This window comes from Phytophthora infestans, genomic scaffold (genome assembly GCF_000142945.1).
Source record: "Phytophthora infestans T30-4 supercont1.51 genomic scaffold, whole genome shotgun sequence".
Lineage (NCBI taxonomy): Eukaryota > Oomycota > Peronosporomycetes > Peronosporales > Peronosporaceae > Phytophthora > Phytophthora infestans.
Window position 1 is genome coordinate 674,364 of NW_003303708.1, and position 16,631 is coordinate 690,994.

Sequence of the window (16,631 nt, forward strand, 5' to 3'; positions counted from 1 at the left end):
GAGGCATCTGTTGTCACGATGAAACGTTTCTCGTAATCCGGTAACTGCATCACGGGTGGTTCTTGACGAGCGGATTTGATTTCCTCAAACGCACGCGTCTGTTCTGGACCCCAGCTCCAGACATGTTCTTTCTTGACAAGAGAAACAAGAGGCAACGCAATAATGGCGTAATCACGGATAAAGCGATGGTAACAACCTGCGAGACCCAAAAAGCTTTGTAGTTACTTTTGGTTTAGTGGCGTAGGCCACTTTGCAATCGCTTCAGTCTTGCGAGTATCAACAGCAAGTCCTTTGGCAGAAATCGTATGGCCAAGAAACTTAACTTCGGACTGACCAAAGTGACACTTCGAGAAATGGCAGAACAATTTCTCATGACGTAGAACCTCGAAGAGAGTTTGAAGATGCTCAACATGCTCTTCCAGACTGGTGGAAAAGACACAAATGTCATCCAAGTAGACAACAATGAATCGGTACTACGCAAAGAGTACCCTCATAAGGCGAGACCAAACACCAGGCATACCGGCTAATCCCATAGGAGCTACACACCACTGGTAAGTTTCAGCTTGCGTGCGAAAGGCGGTATACTTGCGACGCTTGAGCGCGATACGCATCTGGTGATATCCTTGAGCCAAATCTAGAACTGAAAAGATGACACAACCAGACATCTGATCGAAGAGTTCGTCGATGCGAGGCAGTGGAATCTTTGGAACAATCGACTGCGAGTTCACATAGCGATAGTCGATGACCCAATGGATAGGCAAAGTCGAGAATCCAGAGCGTACCAGCTCAGAGCGAGACAGCTGATGTCGAGAAGTAGGATCTTTCTTTGGAATCCCAAAGATGTTGGACACCCAAGGAGAATCAGAAATTTCGATCCATCCTTTCTTTAGCTTCTCTGCAACGAAGAGATCCAGTGCATCCTGCTCAACCTTAGACAGGCGGAACGGAGCACGGCTACTTGGAACAGCATCAGGTTTTATGTGGAGTTCGAGATCCACACGACGTGAAGGCGGTAAACCATCCGGTAAAGTTTTCGGAAAGACGTCAGTAAAAAACGCTTCAATAAGTGAGTGATCGGAACAGGAGTCGACTCACTAACTGGCGTGACCGCACAAATCTTGACACGGTACACTTCCTTGTACACATGTTTCTTCACGTTACGTTTAAAGTCAACAGCAGCAATCTCCACAGCTGCTTGACTAGCAACCGTTGATGGAGGTGCACAAGACACACTTGGAAACGAAATCTCATGCGAACGCCAATTGATACATGGCTGAAACCTGGTAAACCAAAGTTTTACCAAGATGACATCATGGGCAGATCCAAGTGACCATTCCATGACTTGAAGTTTGCGGAAACGGTAGCGACCGAATTCAATAGTCGCTTGACATTTCTTCACAGAACGCGCTTTCGTAGAAGTTCCATCGAACCGAGTGACTTGTGAGACACCAGACGTAGCGGTGTTAGCGACTAAACCTGGGCAAACAACATTGCACGTAGCACCACTGTCGAACATGATGACGACATGTTTCCCATCACAAGTCCCTTGTTTACGAATGAGCTCGTTCTCACGATGCATGGACGACAAGGTGGACGTGGAAATCTCTTCCACTTCAACAACCTCAACCTCGTCATCGGAACGGGTCATAGACACTCGTTCAGCAGCAGCAGCAGTTGTAGGAGGAGAAGAATTAAAGTTCGCGGCAGATTGCTCGTGACGGTTCTTTCGAGCATACTTCTCCTTGTTCTTCAACTTGAAGCACTACTCAATGACATGACCAGACTTCTTGCAGTAACGACATCGCTTGTTAGACGACGAAGAAGAAGCAGAACGGCGATTTCTTGTACTCCCTGAGTCAATTTCCATCGGCTCGGGTTCGTTCTCCTGAACACGCATAGGCGTGGCTTGCTTTTGGTGCGAATTGTTGTTGGACTGAGAGCGTGATCGGTCCTGCGAAAAGAACGGTGGACGATAGTTCTTACCGTGGACATGATGCGAACGATCATACTCCAAAGCAATCTTCATTGCTTGCGACACTGTTGTACAGCGACGATAGGACTGACTAGTCCACGTGTGAAGTAAGTGATATTGTCCAACTCACTCATGTCTGTCACTTGCATGATGGTTTCACGGAAGCGAGAGATGTAATCTTCCAAGCTAGAGCAAAATTTCTGCTTGAGCGCGTACAATTGATCACGCAAACGCTCTTGCAAATCCGGAGGCATAAATTCATCGGTCAACCGGGCCATAAGGTCCTGCATGTCCTTGATATCACGCTTGTTCAGCTTGTACCAAGCGGCAGCATTTCCTCTAAAGTTCGCAGTAGTAATGGCCAAAATTCGAGAACTTTGGTTGTCGTTTTGCCAATAGATGTTTTTGGCATCAAAGTACTGAGCAAGTTGCTCGAAGTACAAATTAACAGATTCTCCCATCATGCCATGAAATTCAGGCAGACGGATACCTTCCACTTTCACTTCACGCTTACTCATGGCTTCAAGCAGTTGTTGCTGCTTATCAGCCATTTCGATGAGTTTCTGCGTGATAGCGTCAGTAGACCATCCTTGAGGATTCAAGGAAGTCATGGTTGATTGTCGAAAAATTCAGCGATGAAGTGCCGAAAAGGTAGTCGGGTACAGGTGGACAGCGACGAGGGGTGCAGGTACAGAATTGATCCGGTTCTTATAGACCAGACACTTACAGTACACACGCAATCAACGATAACGCTGATGAAGGATGCGACGTTAGGTACGGGTACCAGCTTGATCCGGCTCTTATAGACCAGACGCTTGGTGCAGTACGCACGCAAAAATTCAACACGGCAAGCCGTATGAAATGAGGTCGCAACGAAGAAATCCGACGAATGTGGAGGCGAAGAACGACGACACACGCTCAACGAGCGGCTTTCCACGTGTCGCGTAGCGAATAGAGAATAAAGAACCCCCTCCCGGACGAAAAACAGCAAGTGCTACCAGATGTGACGACTGGTGAGAGCACGGCGCAGAGGAACAGCGACGAGGAACGAGTCGCGTGGCGAGGAGCGAAGCGGAGGCGGGCGGCGAGAGTCCAACGATAGGGACTCGAAGGTAAGGCGTAGGAGGCAGTTGATGTGCCTCGAAGAAGGTAAATTGGAAAGTGAGATTGAAATGGTCAGTTGTTTGTCGGCTACGAGGAAGTGCTTGTTAGCATTCCCTTGGTATCCTATGTAAGTATATGCATTTCACTATACTAGATTCTAAGTAGTCCTTGAGTCGAATCTTGAAGTAGCGTAGCGTAGTAGTGAACCGCGGTTCATTTGAATCGGGTCAGAATCTCCCTAGTGAATTCAAATGAAAAAGAATGACTGTCATTGAAGTTCCACGTTTGGCAATACTCGTCCAAACATGGTGATTGCCTTCCGGTCAGGCGTGTGTCTGCCTGGCGGTAACGGGGTACGTAGCCCTAAGTGTACCCTGGTTACATGAAGTGTGACACTTCACACTTCAGGAGTATGACACGTCATACTCCGAGATATTTGGTACAAGGTACCAAGGTCATTCAAAACCAACCATTGGTTAAATGACATTGCATTTCTATAGGTAACTGATAGTTTGTATTAACCACAAACTTAACCTACCTATAAATATACTCAGTTTACAATCTACCTTATTTAGGTCACTTCGCTCTCTTTAATTAAAGAGGGGACCTGTGAACTGCCGTTCACTGAGAGTTTGTATACTCTCGGAAGATAACTTCCTCTAGCGCAAGGTGCTGTGTGACCCCGTCACACTTGGTAGCACTCGTAGTCAATCCACGCCACCGCGGGTAGACTACCTGAACCTCTCCGAAGCTCGTTGCCATGGATAGGAACGACTTCTCCCATATGAACGACTCTCAGTTCGAGTCGGTTCGGAAGACGGCAGGCATCTTCGGGATGGAGGCCCTGCAGAGCCTGGTGGTATCAGCACCGGCTGAGCAGCTCGAGTGCGTCAATGCATTCGACGCGTACGAGCAGGGCCTCATCGCCCATGTGCGGGAGAACCTGCAGGCTCCGGCGGAAGCAAATCCGCCTCACCCGAAGCCAATACGGCTGAAGGTAAAGCCGTATGAAGGGAAGGAAGGCGAGAACCTTCACTTCTGGGTCCGAGAAGTAGAGCTCGCGATGGACGCGGCTCTGATCTCGACCGAGCAACTGCGTGTTGCTTTTGCACTCTCCAACCTTAGCGGTCGTGCTAAGAGTTGGGTGTACACTCGAAAAGCAACATCCCCTGGATGTTTCACATCCTGCGCTCAGCTGTGCGAACAGCTCCGAGCCGCGTTCCTCCCGGCGAACTACGAGTACCGCCAGCGTTCGCGCTTCCTCGCGTGTAAACAAGGAAGGCGCGAGCTGCACGAGTATGTGCAAGAGATACGGGAGCTCACGGCGTCCCTAGTGGGAAACCCACTCAAAGAACACATCAAGATGACTGTGTTCATGGACGGCCTTCGAGTGGGCCCCGCACGCACTCAGCTGTTCCGGGTGCAGGCAAGAACCCTTGAAGAGGCGATTCAAGTGGCTCTTCAAGAAGAGTACAGCCATCGCCAGGCGCGTACGCCGGCCTCAGCGTGGCCTGGGAGCTCCTTGTCGGCTCCCGGTCGAACAAGCCCCAACGGACCAGTTCCCATGGAGCTCGGGTCCGCCGAAACAGCGTGACATCCGCTGCTTCGGCTGTGGAAAGATGGGCCACTTCAAGCGCGACTGTCCCGCGGAAAGACTCCGCAGACGGTCCTTCCGCAAGCCCGTCCTCAAGGGTCGCTGGCAGAAGCCAGGATCCCGGGGACAGGGGAACGCAGGGAACCAGTAGGGGCGGGGCACCCTATTTGGGAAGAACTAAGTCTTCGTGATGGGTGCGCGGGTGGCGCGTACCACGAGGACTTAGCCCCTGAGAGTCTTCGCACTCTCGAATCGGCGAAGAGCAGCGGCGGGTTGCTCGTAGTAGACGGATGTGTACGGGGATACGATCATCCCTTAAGAATCTTGATTGACTCTGGGGCGTCGAAGAATTTCGCACGCCGCCAGACGGTTGCTCGTAAAAGCAACAAGTTGTCCGATGCTTTGCGAGAAAGCAAGGGCAACGGGACGGTGTCAGTGCGACTGGCCGACGGGAAGGTCGTCACTGTCCCCAACGTCCAAGTGGATCTGGCTGTCAAGTTTGAAGACTTTGACAGCCTCGAACAGTTCACTGTTCTCGATATGGATCCATATGATATGATCCTGGGCATGCCCTGGATTGAGAAGAACGAGCCCTGGATCGAATGGCGAGGCAAGGCAATCGGTGCCAGCCGCCCTGCGCAGTCCGACAGAGCATTGGTGAGTCATGTTCCCACCTCTGTCAGGACCCGGGGCGCCCGCAAGGGCTGTCAGGGTACCAAAGCATCCGGCAGATGCTTGGGAGTCGTCGACGTATATGACGACTCCGAGGATGTTTTGATGGTGGCCGCGCCCAGAAGAGGCGCCGACCAAGTGGGTAACTTAGGTCCACAGGCGGGTAACTTAGTTCCGCAGACAGCTGCAGCTGTCATGAACACTGAGAACAGCGTGTTCGGAGTGGGTAACAGAGTTCCACTCACGGTCGCCCAGACCATAACTGAAGAGGAAGGCGTTGAACACGCTTCCTGTGTGGGTAACACAGTGCCACACACGGTCGCCCAGACCTTAACTGAAGAGGAAGGCGTTGAACACGCTTCCTGTGTGGGTAACACAGTGCCACACGCGGTCGCCCAGACCTTAACGGAAGAGGAAGGCGTTGAACACGCTTCCTGTGTGGGTACAGCAGTACCACACGAGGCCACGAGTGCCTCGGATGTCGTAGCGACGACATCCCTAGACGTGGGAAGCAAAGCTCCCCGTCACAGACGCCGTCGACAAAGACGCCGCCGCCGCCTCAAGTCGGGTCCGAACTTCGTTCCGATCGACGTCGCCTCAAGCGACTCGAAGTCCAGGGCCCGGGCTCCTCCGACAAGGCCGGTGGAAGAGTGTTATCACTTCTTCGATGGCGAGACAGGTTTACCCGTCAAGGCATCTGGTGTCCATTTGGAACCGTTGCCAGAGGTTGCAGAGATACTGAACCTCGAGGAAATGACGGCTGAGTCTTTCCTGGCCAACCTCAAGGCTGGAGAGATTGCTGAGATGGTACTCATGAGACCTGAGACCACTCAGGAGGAGCTGAACTCCTCCTCTGTCTTGGACGAGAACGTCCTGGAAGACATGAACAAGCAGCGTCAGGCGCGCTTGGGTTCTGAGATTCTCAAAACCCCAAGGATCCGGTGTATCCTTTGGTGACGGAGTATGCGGACGTGGTGAGCAAACACCCACCGACCCAACTCCCACCGGATCGAGGCGTACGGCACGAGATTGATCTCGTGCCCGGCACAAAGTATTGTGTCACGAGGCAATGGCCTCTCCCGCGCGAACAGTGCGAGGTCATTGATGCCTTCTTCGCCGCGAAAGCAAAGGCAGGCATGGTGCGGGAATCGAAATCCCCGCACTCGACACCGACTTTCTGCGTTCGTAAGCCGAACGGAAAGTGGCGTCTGGTTCACGCTTATAACAAGCTGAACAACGCAACGGTGCCGGCCCAAACACCGATCCCACGAAAGGATGTGTTGTTGAACAACATGGCCGGGAGCGTACTGTACAGTGCGCTGGATTTGGTAGACGGATACTACCAAATCCTGATGCGAGAGAGTAACATCCCGCTCACCGCGGTAAGCACCCCAAGCGGCATGCTTTGGGAGTGGCTCGTCATGCTGCAGGGTTTGTCCAACGCCCCGGCGACGTTCAATCGCCTGGTGACGCAATTGTTCCGCCCTTTGCGTACCTTCGTACAGACGTACTTCGACGACATTTTCGTCCATAGCCGTGCCGAGGGAGGCAAGACGGCCATGGAGGTGCATCTAGGACACCTCCGTCGAGTGTTGGACGTGATGCGAGCGAACAAGCTCTACGCCAACATCGACAAGTGCGTTTTCGCGTCACCAGAGATCAAAGTTCTCGGTTGCTTCGTAAGCAACGTGGGCGTTCGGGCTGACCCAGCCAAGGTCAAGGCCATAGCAGCATGGCCAACGCCCCGATCCCAGAAGGATCTTCGAAAGTGGTTGGGCTTGGCCAACTACCTTCACAAGTACAGCGCTGGGTACGCGGGCTTCGCTAAGCCCTTGTCGAGCCTCCTTCAGAAGGACGTCGACTGGCACTGGGAGCAAGAGCACCAGGATGCTTTTGACAGCATCAAGGCCAGTCTCCAAGAGGCCCCTGTCCTGGCTCTGCCGGACGAGACGTAGCCGTTTAGCGTCGTCTGCGATGCCTCCGATTACGCCATCGGATGTGCATTGCTGCAGGCCGACACGGCTGGACAGGAACAAGTCATCTCGTTTCAGTCCAGGCAGCTCAAAGCCGCCGAGCGGAACTACCCTGTCCATGACAAGGAGCTCCTGGCAATGAAATATGCCCTTGTGAAGTTCCGTGTTCACCTTCTGGGCTCTAGGCCCTTTGTGATCTACACAGACCACGCGTCCTTGAGGACGGCGACTAACTCGCCTCACCTCTCCCAAAGGATGGCGGGGTGGCTGTCCTTCTTCGCGGAATACAACTTCCGCGTCGAATACAAGCCGGGCAAGCTCAACGTGCTTGCGGACGCACTCTCTCGGCGTCCCGACTATGAGCTGTCCCACATCACGCGGGCGACAACGGATCTATATGATCGGATACGCATGGCGTATCGGGACGATGAGGCTGTCGCGCCTATTGTCAAGTTCCTTAAGGCCGGAACGAGCGCGAAGTCCGACTGGCTCTCGTCGCGACAGCGCTCACGGCTCCACCGATATGAGTTGAAGGAGGGCCTCCTCTATTATCGGGTGGAGCCCACTGATCCTCCACGGGTGGTCGTACCCAACGACGAGGATCTGAAGTTCGACATCCTCGCGGAGGCGCATGACGCGCCCTCTAGCGGCCACTTGGGCCGCGAGAAGACCTTTCTGTGGGTCTCTCAGTCCTTCTGGTGGACCCACATGTACAAGTGGGTCGCCCGGTACGTCAAGACATGTGAAACATGTCAGCGGGTCAAACCCGCAGGGCACTCTTCGGCTCCGCTACAGAGCCTGCCCGTACCGGCTGATTGTTGGAAGTCGATGAGCCTTGACTTCATCTTTGGGCTTCCCGCCGACGGACACGGTAACACCGGAATTTTGGTGTTCGTGTGTCGTCTGAGCAAGATGGTACATCTTGCTCCAGTTCCCGTCACTGTTACGGGCGAACAAACCGCAAGGTTGTTCGTCGATGGCGTGTTCCGCTATCACGGTCTCCCAGAGACGATTGTCTCGGATCGAGACCCGCGGTTCACTGCTGCGTTTTGGAAAACGCTGTTCCCTTTACTGGGAGCTCGTCTGCAGATGTCCACTGCGGACCATCCGCAGACAGACGGCCAAACAGAGCGCGTCAATCGAGTGCTCGAGGACACTCTGCGCAGTGTGTGCGCGGCAGCGCCACGTACGTGGTCGTCGCAGCTTCCAGTTGTTGAGTTTGCGCTCAACAACGCGGTGCACGCGTTCACGGGGCTCACGCCGTTCTATTTGAACGGCTTCCGCCACCCCAGAGTGCCTCTCACTCTTCGAGGAGACACTGACTCCTCTATTTTAAATGGGGGAGAGGCTCGGAAAGCCCTTTCCTCCCAGGTCTCGGATGTGAGGCCAGTTTCGCTGCGGAAACAGGTGGAATCCTTTATGGATACCAAGCTGAGCATTGTCAGCAGGGTCCGCGATGCCATGGCAGCGGCCCAAGATAAACAAAAGAAGTACTCGGACAAGCAAGGAAGAGGAAACTTAAGTATATTTGAGATTGGTGACTTAGTGTTGCTAGACACGAGGAACCTACCTCTAGACACTGTTAGCTCTGTCGGCAGCAACAAACTGAAGCACCGCTTCATCGGACCTTTTGCAGTCCTGGCCAGACATGGTGCGTCGTACACCATCGACCTTCCAAAGTCAATGACGACGCACCCGACGTTCTATGTCGGACGTCTTAAGCGGTACTTTGACCCGCAGGGGGTTGCTGACTCGCAGACCCCCCATTGACCCAGCTCCTCGAAGCGAGGGCCGGTCACAGTCGTCGACGAGGGCGTCGGAGCAGGCACCCAAGCCTCGGTCGGGACGGCAAGGCTGCGGTCAAGACCGTACGCCGGAGGGGCTCCATACGAACGGACCCCGGCGCCATACGCCGAGTACGCTGAGTACGCCGGGTACGCACCATACGCGTACGTATGGGAGTGTGCCGCAGGCGGCTCCGGACGTGGCAACAAAGCCTCGATCCGTCGGATCATGCGAAAGGCCTCGTCCAGATCGGACGAAGAGGCCCGGCGATCCACCCGCAGGTGCAGGCTCGCGACCCTCTCGCTCCACCAGGTCCAGGCGGCCCGCAAGACGAGCGAGCTCGCCCTGATTCCCGGCCTGGGCGGCAGCATTACCGCCAGTCCCAAGGCCAAGTGCAATCTCAAGCACGAGGACACGTTAACGGAGGCGGTCAACCTCAGGGTCCCGTGTCGGACCCGCAGTCGGAGCACTCGGACGAGAGTGGCTCTCGGGAGGCGCCGAGTACTCGTACTCGTACGAGGGCACCTCCGCCCCTGCTTGCCGGAACGGAGAAGTCCACTTCCACGTCGAGCGGATCCTCCAGGAGCAACTATGTCGCGGCAAGCGACAGCTCCTCGTGAAGTGGAGGGGTTATGCCCACTCCGAGAACTCGTGGGAGCCGATTGAACGGCTCCTAATTGACTGCCCGAAGGCTGTCGCAATATGGGAACAGAAGCGGCGGCAGCTTCATAAGTAGTCCGGGGCTTCTTGCCCGAACGGGGTACGGTCGATGAATACATACCGTACCCGCGCTCATCGTGAGCGCTAGAAGCCGCGCGCTTCAGGATGTCCCTTGGCAGCATACGCTTGCTGATCAAGTGGGCAAACCTCACACGAAGATCACGCTGGTCCAGGATGTGGGACAGCTGCTGATCTTCATGGAGTTCCCGTAACTCCGTGGGTGAGTACTTGAGAGTCTCCACCCACGCCCAGAACATGTCCTCACAAGAACTCCACGTGGGACAGTTCTCGGGCATAACCCAGGGGTATCCTCAAACAGGATAGAGACCACCCCGGGTCTCGGGCTTCTTACGACAAGTCGTGAAGTCCTTATGGGGAATGCGGTGTGGCGCGAGAAGCACACACCGAGCAGCCTCCAAGTTGTCGACGAACAACTGTTCTTTCTGAACAAGGGCTCGTTCATAGATGCTTCTAGAAGTGTGGCCGCCCACAAGGCCACGAGGAGCGACGAGAAGCTCTAAGAAGAGGTCAGCCCCAGAGCTCTCCTCGGGAGGCCAATACCCTCTTGAGCTGATGGCAGCTCCCTGGCTGACGGGTGCCGCCACCGAGCCCCCACGCACACGCTGGGCAGCTTGGAAATCCTCCTGCTGCTGGTCGAGGTCATTCGAGACCTCCCGGGGCTCAACGATGGCACCCTCCTCTTCCTCTTCTTCCTCCTTCTCCTCCTCTTCATCCGAGGAGTCGAAGATACTCCGATAGGAGCGACGAGTCTCCTTCTCCTCGCGGAGTGGAGACTTAGAGGCAGTACGCTTCTTTGAGGGCTTGGCGTCTTCGGCTTTAGAGGCCTTAGCGCGCGCAAGACCCTCGGCAAGCGAGAGACGTTTGCGAGGATTCTCTTCCTCATCGCCACCGGCTTTGAGAGCGTCCTTAGCCTTGACGGCCGGACACTCAGAGCGCACAGAGGTCCTAGGCCCTGTGATCACCTTGATCACTAGCGGGCGACTGCACGCTGTCATCTTTGTGTTCACTGGGCACTGGGCTGTGCCCTCCCACAGAGCCCGCAGGAGCATCATGAGTGCTCCCGGACTCGGCATCGTCCTCACTGTCCGAGTTGAACTCACGTTCTACGAACCGAGGGTTCGGACGATTGTCTGAAGATGAGGGCGACGGGCTGCGGCGCTTGCTTGCGCGCTTGTCCACAGTCGCGTCACCCGAGGAACCGATCGCCTCGGAGGCCACCTGAGTAGCCTCCTTAAGTGCAGAGCCTTTGCCGTGAGGCTTAGTGCTCTTGGTCTGCGCCTTACCGGCTGCAGCCTTGGAGCGTGTCTTAGCACCGCTCTTAGCAGTGCCACGAGGCATGTTAACAATCGAAGTGGAGACCTAGACGAAGAGCGCACAGGTTGCTGCTCGAGGCTCTAACTGTTAAGTGAGCCTCCGCCGCGCTCGTGCGGCCAAGTCGATGGTTTTCGACTTTGAGAATGAGAGTTTGTGACGAACACCTCTTCATTCTGATTGGTCGGTAAACCGAACCTAAGTGGGGGAGGATGTAACGGGGTACGTAGCCCTAAGTGTACCCTGGTTACATGAAGTGTGACACTTCACACTTCAGGAGTATGGCACGTCATACTCCGAGATATTTGGTACAAGGTACCAAGGTCGCTCAAAGCCAACCATTGGTTAAATGACATTGCATTTCTATAGGTAACTAACAGTTTGTATTAAACCCAAACTTAACCTACCTATAAATATACTCAGTTTTACAATCTACCTTATTTGGGTCACTTCGCTCTCTTTAATTAACCCTTCTAAGACGATATTCTGTATCATACAGAATAAGCTGTAGGACAGGATCTTATATCAAACGAGCTTACCATCAGCCTAATTCACCGCATACTATCTTTTTGTATGCGACTTTATCATTGAAGATCTTCGCAGCGAAGATAGACGGGGATTTCACTGGCATCATAGAAAAGACAATATAAAATTCATGGAGGTTTGAAAATTCTGTAATGAGCCGTTTTGATTCACAGACCACCACACATTACTCTCGTCCCGCGCAATCCGTTCTCCCAATAATGAACGGCCCGTACGAAAAAACATTCAAGCAGCTATGGCGCGAGCTTTCCAAGCAGGGATGGAAGTCGAGAAAACCGAAGGGGTTAAGTGTGGACTTTACCTATGTGAAGCCTGGTGTCGCTCGCAGCTTAGTTGCAGCACAGCGCCGCGTTGACCACTTTGTTGGTAAGTTAGCGCTCAATTGCTATCTAAAGTCCTTCATAGACTAAATAACTCGATTTGGCGTAGGAGAAAACGAGCTTATGATGTTTGCTCGGACTGAGGGAATGCTTGAGCTGAAATTACCGCTTCCCCCACCGAAAAAACTTGCTGCTGCGTCCGCTCGAGTGCTCATTGAAACCCCGACGACTCAAGCTGCTGCTGCAAGCGAAGCCCCCGCTGGAACTCTGGCAAATCAAGCCGACGCTACCCAACGAGCCTCACCTTTGACGATGGCGGCTGCAGATACTACTGAAGCGGTTTCAAGTCCAGCGGCACGTTCCCCTGATGAGGAAGCCACCCATTCATCAGGTGAAGGATCTAATCTGGAGTATGCAGAACAAGGTAGCGACAATGCGTGTATTCAGGAGGATCCAGAGCTGGACACCAGTGTCAATTCAAGCGAGAGTGGTCGTCACATTGGTGTGGATGCCTTTGACACCGAAGGTTTTATCGACGCCATGCGTACGGAGGTATTGTTCGGTCCCTTAGCGACGGACGATATCAACGTATCTTCGGAGCCATTTCCAGACGACGGAGAAAGTGACGACGAAGATGACGCAGTTGCCCCACCATCAGCAGTTTGTGTTGAGTACGAGAGTGAAATCGAGTCGGACACCGAATTCGAAGATGAGAGCGAGCTATTTCGACAAGATGACGATGCCATGCGCCAGCTCGGACTGTCCGGTTGGAAGTTGTATGATGAGAACCACAGCGGTAATAAATCTGTATGCTACAGAATTGTTGTATTTGAGCTAACTTATTCTGGATGGCACTGAATACAGGTGAGCTACAACTGGACAGTGCTGACGATCTCTACAATGGCACATTTGGGCCTACCAAGTCAGCTGCTGCTTTTGCTTCCTCGCCTCTTGGTATGTTTTTCCACTTCCTGCCAAAAGCTCTGTGGGTGCGCATCACCGACGAAACCAATGCGTATCGCCTGCATTGTATTCCAAGTATCGCCGAAAAAACTCGACTTCGTCAGCTTGCAGCTCACGATAAAGACCCGCAAAAACAAGTGCAGTCACTAGAAGAGATCAAGGCAAAGCTGCAGAGAGTGAAACCCGTGCAAGTTCATGAAATAATTCATGTCGTTGGCCTTCTCGTGGCTAGGACACTGTGTGGACATACCGATGGTTTGAGTAAGCACTGGTCAACACGCGACGACGGTGCGGTGCCTTGTGGGACGTTTGGGCGGTACATGAAACGCGACCGCTTCAAGATGATCACTCGGTTCCTCCACTTTGCCAGCGGTACAACAGTTCCAGCGTCAGGTGATAAGGCGTGGAAAGTGCGGCCGATCTTGCAAACCATCGAGACGACGTTCCGCCGGGGATATCGGATGGACGCTAAAGTGAGTTTCGACGAAGGCACGATCCCCAATAGAAGTCAGTTCAATCCTATCCGAGTTTACAACAAGGACAAACCGCATAAGTATGGCACGAAGTGCTATATGACGTGTTGCGCTGAAACGGGCTATTGCTCAAGGTAGAGCGGCTACTCTGTATTCATCAGAACTGATGTATGTCGTATTATACATAAGAAACTCACTTGCCAATGAGTTTGTGTATGTTATTCTGTATGCTACAGAGTTGAAGTGTACTTTGGGGCCGAGGCGGACAGAAAGAAAGCAAAGGGAGTGGCGCAAAAGGCTGTCATTCGCAACATCGCTAAGGCATTGGACGGGCAGCCTGGCAAGCGACTCATTGTTACCGACAACTTCTACAGCTCGTGTGCATTGGCACTGACCCTGTTGGACAAGGGCTACTACGTTGTGGGGACACATCGCAGCGACCGCTTGGGAGCACCCAAGAATCTCCGCTTTACACAAAAGAAACGACCAGCTTGGATGCCGCGCGGAACTTACCGAATTGCTCACTCGACGATACATCCGAAGCTACTAGCCGGTTCCTGGATGGACAGCAAGCCAGTAAACATGATTGCCACCGGGTGTGCTACTACCGTGACTAACGTAGGGAGGAAGGACAAGCGCACAGGCGCGGTGACGCAAGTACCGTGTCCGCAGCTAGTGGTCGACTACCACTCGGGAATGGGCGGAGTAAACTGGCATGACCAGCTACGACTCCAGAGCTACTCCCTTCAGCAGTGTGTCGTCTTCAGAAAATACTACAAGCAGCTCTTTCTTGTCTTCGTGGACATGGCGATAGTCAATGGGATTATAATCCACAAGTTAGTGATGGCAAAAAGAAACGAACCTGTACCCACTCATGCTGAGTACATGCGCCGGCTTCAGATGGAGCTGCTTGGAGTCACGGCAGCCACGTTTCGAGCCAACATGAACGCCGAGGATTTAGCGACCGTCCCAATGCCTACACGCGAGCACGTGCTGGAAAACAATGAGCAACTTTACCACGGCAAGCGGCGTCAGCATCTATGCAAGGTGTGTTCAGTGCTGGCACCTTTAAAAACCAAAGGCCTGGAGACGAGTTATTTCTGCAAGGCTTGCTGTGAAGCTTTTGACGGGTACGTACCGCTCTGCAATCGTGTCCGTCGTGAAGAAACCGGAAACAACCGCACGTGCAGCCAAATCTGGCACACGCCGTGGGGTAACGGCACCCTCATTCCACCCCACCTAAAGAAGCGCCTACGCTTCAGGAAGCGCAAACGTGCGGATAGCTCTGGTGATGAAGACGACGTAGAGTAATAAGCATACGGAATCGAAAGCTATACATCGTGGTCCACTTACCAGTTTGACAGCACACCAAACTTTTCAGCCAGTTCCTCTCTACTTCTGTCTCTGTAGTTAGGAACTGGCTGAAAATTTGGTGAGCGTCGCGCAGTGTGCGGCACGTGGCGCAGCCATCCAAATTGGCGCTCGAATCTTGAGCGCAAACTTGCTAGTGCCAATCAGATTCAACGGGACATCAACTTCACCAGTATAATCAATTCTATACCCATCTCTCAGCCAATAGAATTGCGTTTCAACTTCAAATTCAACACGTTTATGTCTAACCTCGTAGTATTTTTGTGCAAATTGTCAGGGTCTATCACACACCAACTGCGAAAGGGCTAGTATGAAGAAAATGTTTTTAGTTGTCGAGGTATACTTTAATTAGTAGTATTTTTATTCTGTATAATACAGAATAAATCTTCGTCTTAGATGGGTTAAAGAGACCTGTGAACTGCCGTTCACTGCGAGTTTGTATACTCTCGGAAGATAACTTCCTCTACCCGTCACACTGGCCGCTCATTGGCAACTTAAGAAGACAGTTGGCAGTCAGCAAAGACAAGTAGGAAAGAAATAGAAGAAAGTAGGACGCATTGGTACCAACGTCATGGCCATCGCTGGCTGTGACGTTGGTGCGTCGTTACAAGTGGCGAAATGCGAAGGGGGCACTGTAAAGTTGGTAATGCAGGCAACAATTGATCGATCGATACACGAAGCTAATATCTGTGACGGGGGTTACCTCATAAGTAAGCTAAGAGCTTACGTTACTGCAGTTTTTGCAGGATAAGTCACCGCGGCATGCATGAAAGTTATTCGTGTTTATATTATTCGGCAAATGCTTCTTCGGAGTCCAGTACTAGCTAAAGATCGCAGTTCGTTCATTCGGATTAGGACTCTAGTTAGCCTTTGAAACAACAGCCCGGCCGCCACGTGCACCGCTCACGATGGCACCAGATTTCTGCGTGCTTGTAGGCGTCACGTTCTTCCCCGTCATGGCGTTCTTTGATGGGGACGCATTCTTCTCCAGAGCTGCATTCTTTTCGGGAGCAGCATTCTTCACCTGCTTCCCCTTGTTCTTCGACGCGTCTTCCTTCTTGATTGCCGCCGGTGCCGGTGGTGGAGTCTGTGCCGTCTTCTCGAGCACCATCCGACTGGTGTTTCTTTACGCTCTGTACTTGAGGAGCTGCGCTCTTCTTTACTAGACTGACTTAGATAGATCTCTTTTTGATGGCTTTCACACTCTTATTCAGCCCGATCCGAGCACGCGGAACGAGATGTTTCTTTTCCTGAAGCGACATACTGATCTTTTAGTGTGGTTCCCACACAGACACTTCACCAGCTTCTTAAAGCAGAGTTCGAATTCCCATTCGTTACAGTGTTCACCACCAAGCTGCTGCATGGCTTCTGGAAATTTTTCCGACTGAGAACGTTCGCTACTTCTGGCGAATTGGGTGTTGGTCGAGCTTTCCGCAGTGTTACATTTTTTGCGAAAACCCCACAATAACCTGCTGAAGGCCCTTATTCGACGAGGTGAGCACGATACGACCGCTCTTCTCGAGGCTCACGATCTCACGCAGAAGCTGACATGAAGCGCGTTTCTCCGGTGCCAGACCAAGCACCAGACGCAGCACGAAACTCACACCGACTGTGTTGGGCTGCTTCGGCTTGCCGTTCTTGGATGTCTTTGGCTGCTTATTGGCGTTGGCGTCCTTGTTTGTAGGCTTGTTGGCGCTCGTATTGGCATTTGAGCCCTTGGTGTTCGCGTCCTTCGTTGCCGGCTGGGCCTTACCGGCATTAGCGTTCTTGCCAGCGTTTGCGGTCTTGGTGTTAGCCTTGCCTGCCAAC

At 53.0% G+C, this 16,631-nt stretch overlaps 2 protein-coding genes across 2 annotated transcripts; both read right to left on the reverse strand.

Moving 5' to 3' along the window:
* Nucleotides 1–15,589: 15,589 nt before the first annotated feature.
* PITG_16702 (uncharacterized protein) lies at nt 15,590–15,972 on the reverse strand (the record flags this gene model as incomplete). Its single annotated transcript, XM_002896883.1, has 1 exon — nt 15,590–15,972. One exon carries the CDS (start codon nt 15,931–15,933, stop codon nt 15,682–15,684), a length of 252 nt encoding a protein of 83 aa, XP_002896929.1.
* Nucleotides 15,973–16,261: 289 nt separating this feature from the next.
* PITG_16703 (uncharacterized protein) lies at nt 16,262–16,581 on the reverse strand (the record flags this gene model as incomplete). Its single annotated transcript, XM_002896884.1, has 2 exons — nt 16,262–16,507; nt 16,576–16,581. 2 exons carry the CDS (start codon nt 16,579–16,581, stop codon nt 16,262–16,264), a joined length of 252 nt encoding a protein of 83 aa, XP_002896930.1.
* Between the last annotated feature and the right edge of the window lie 50 nt (nt 16,582–16,631).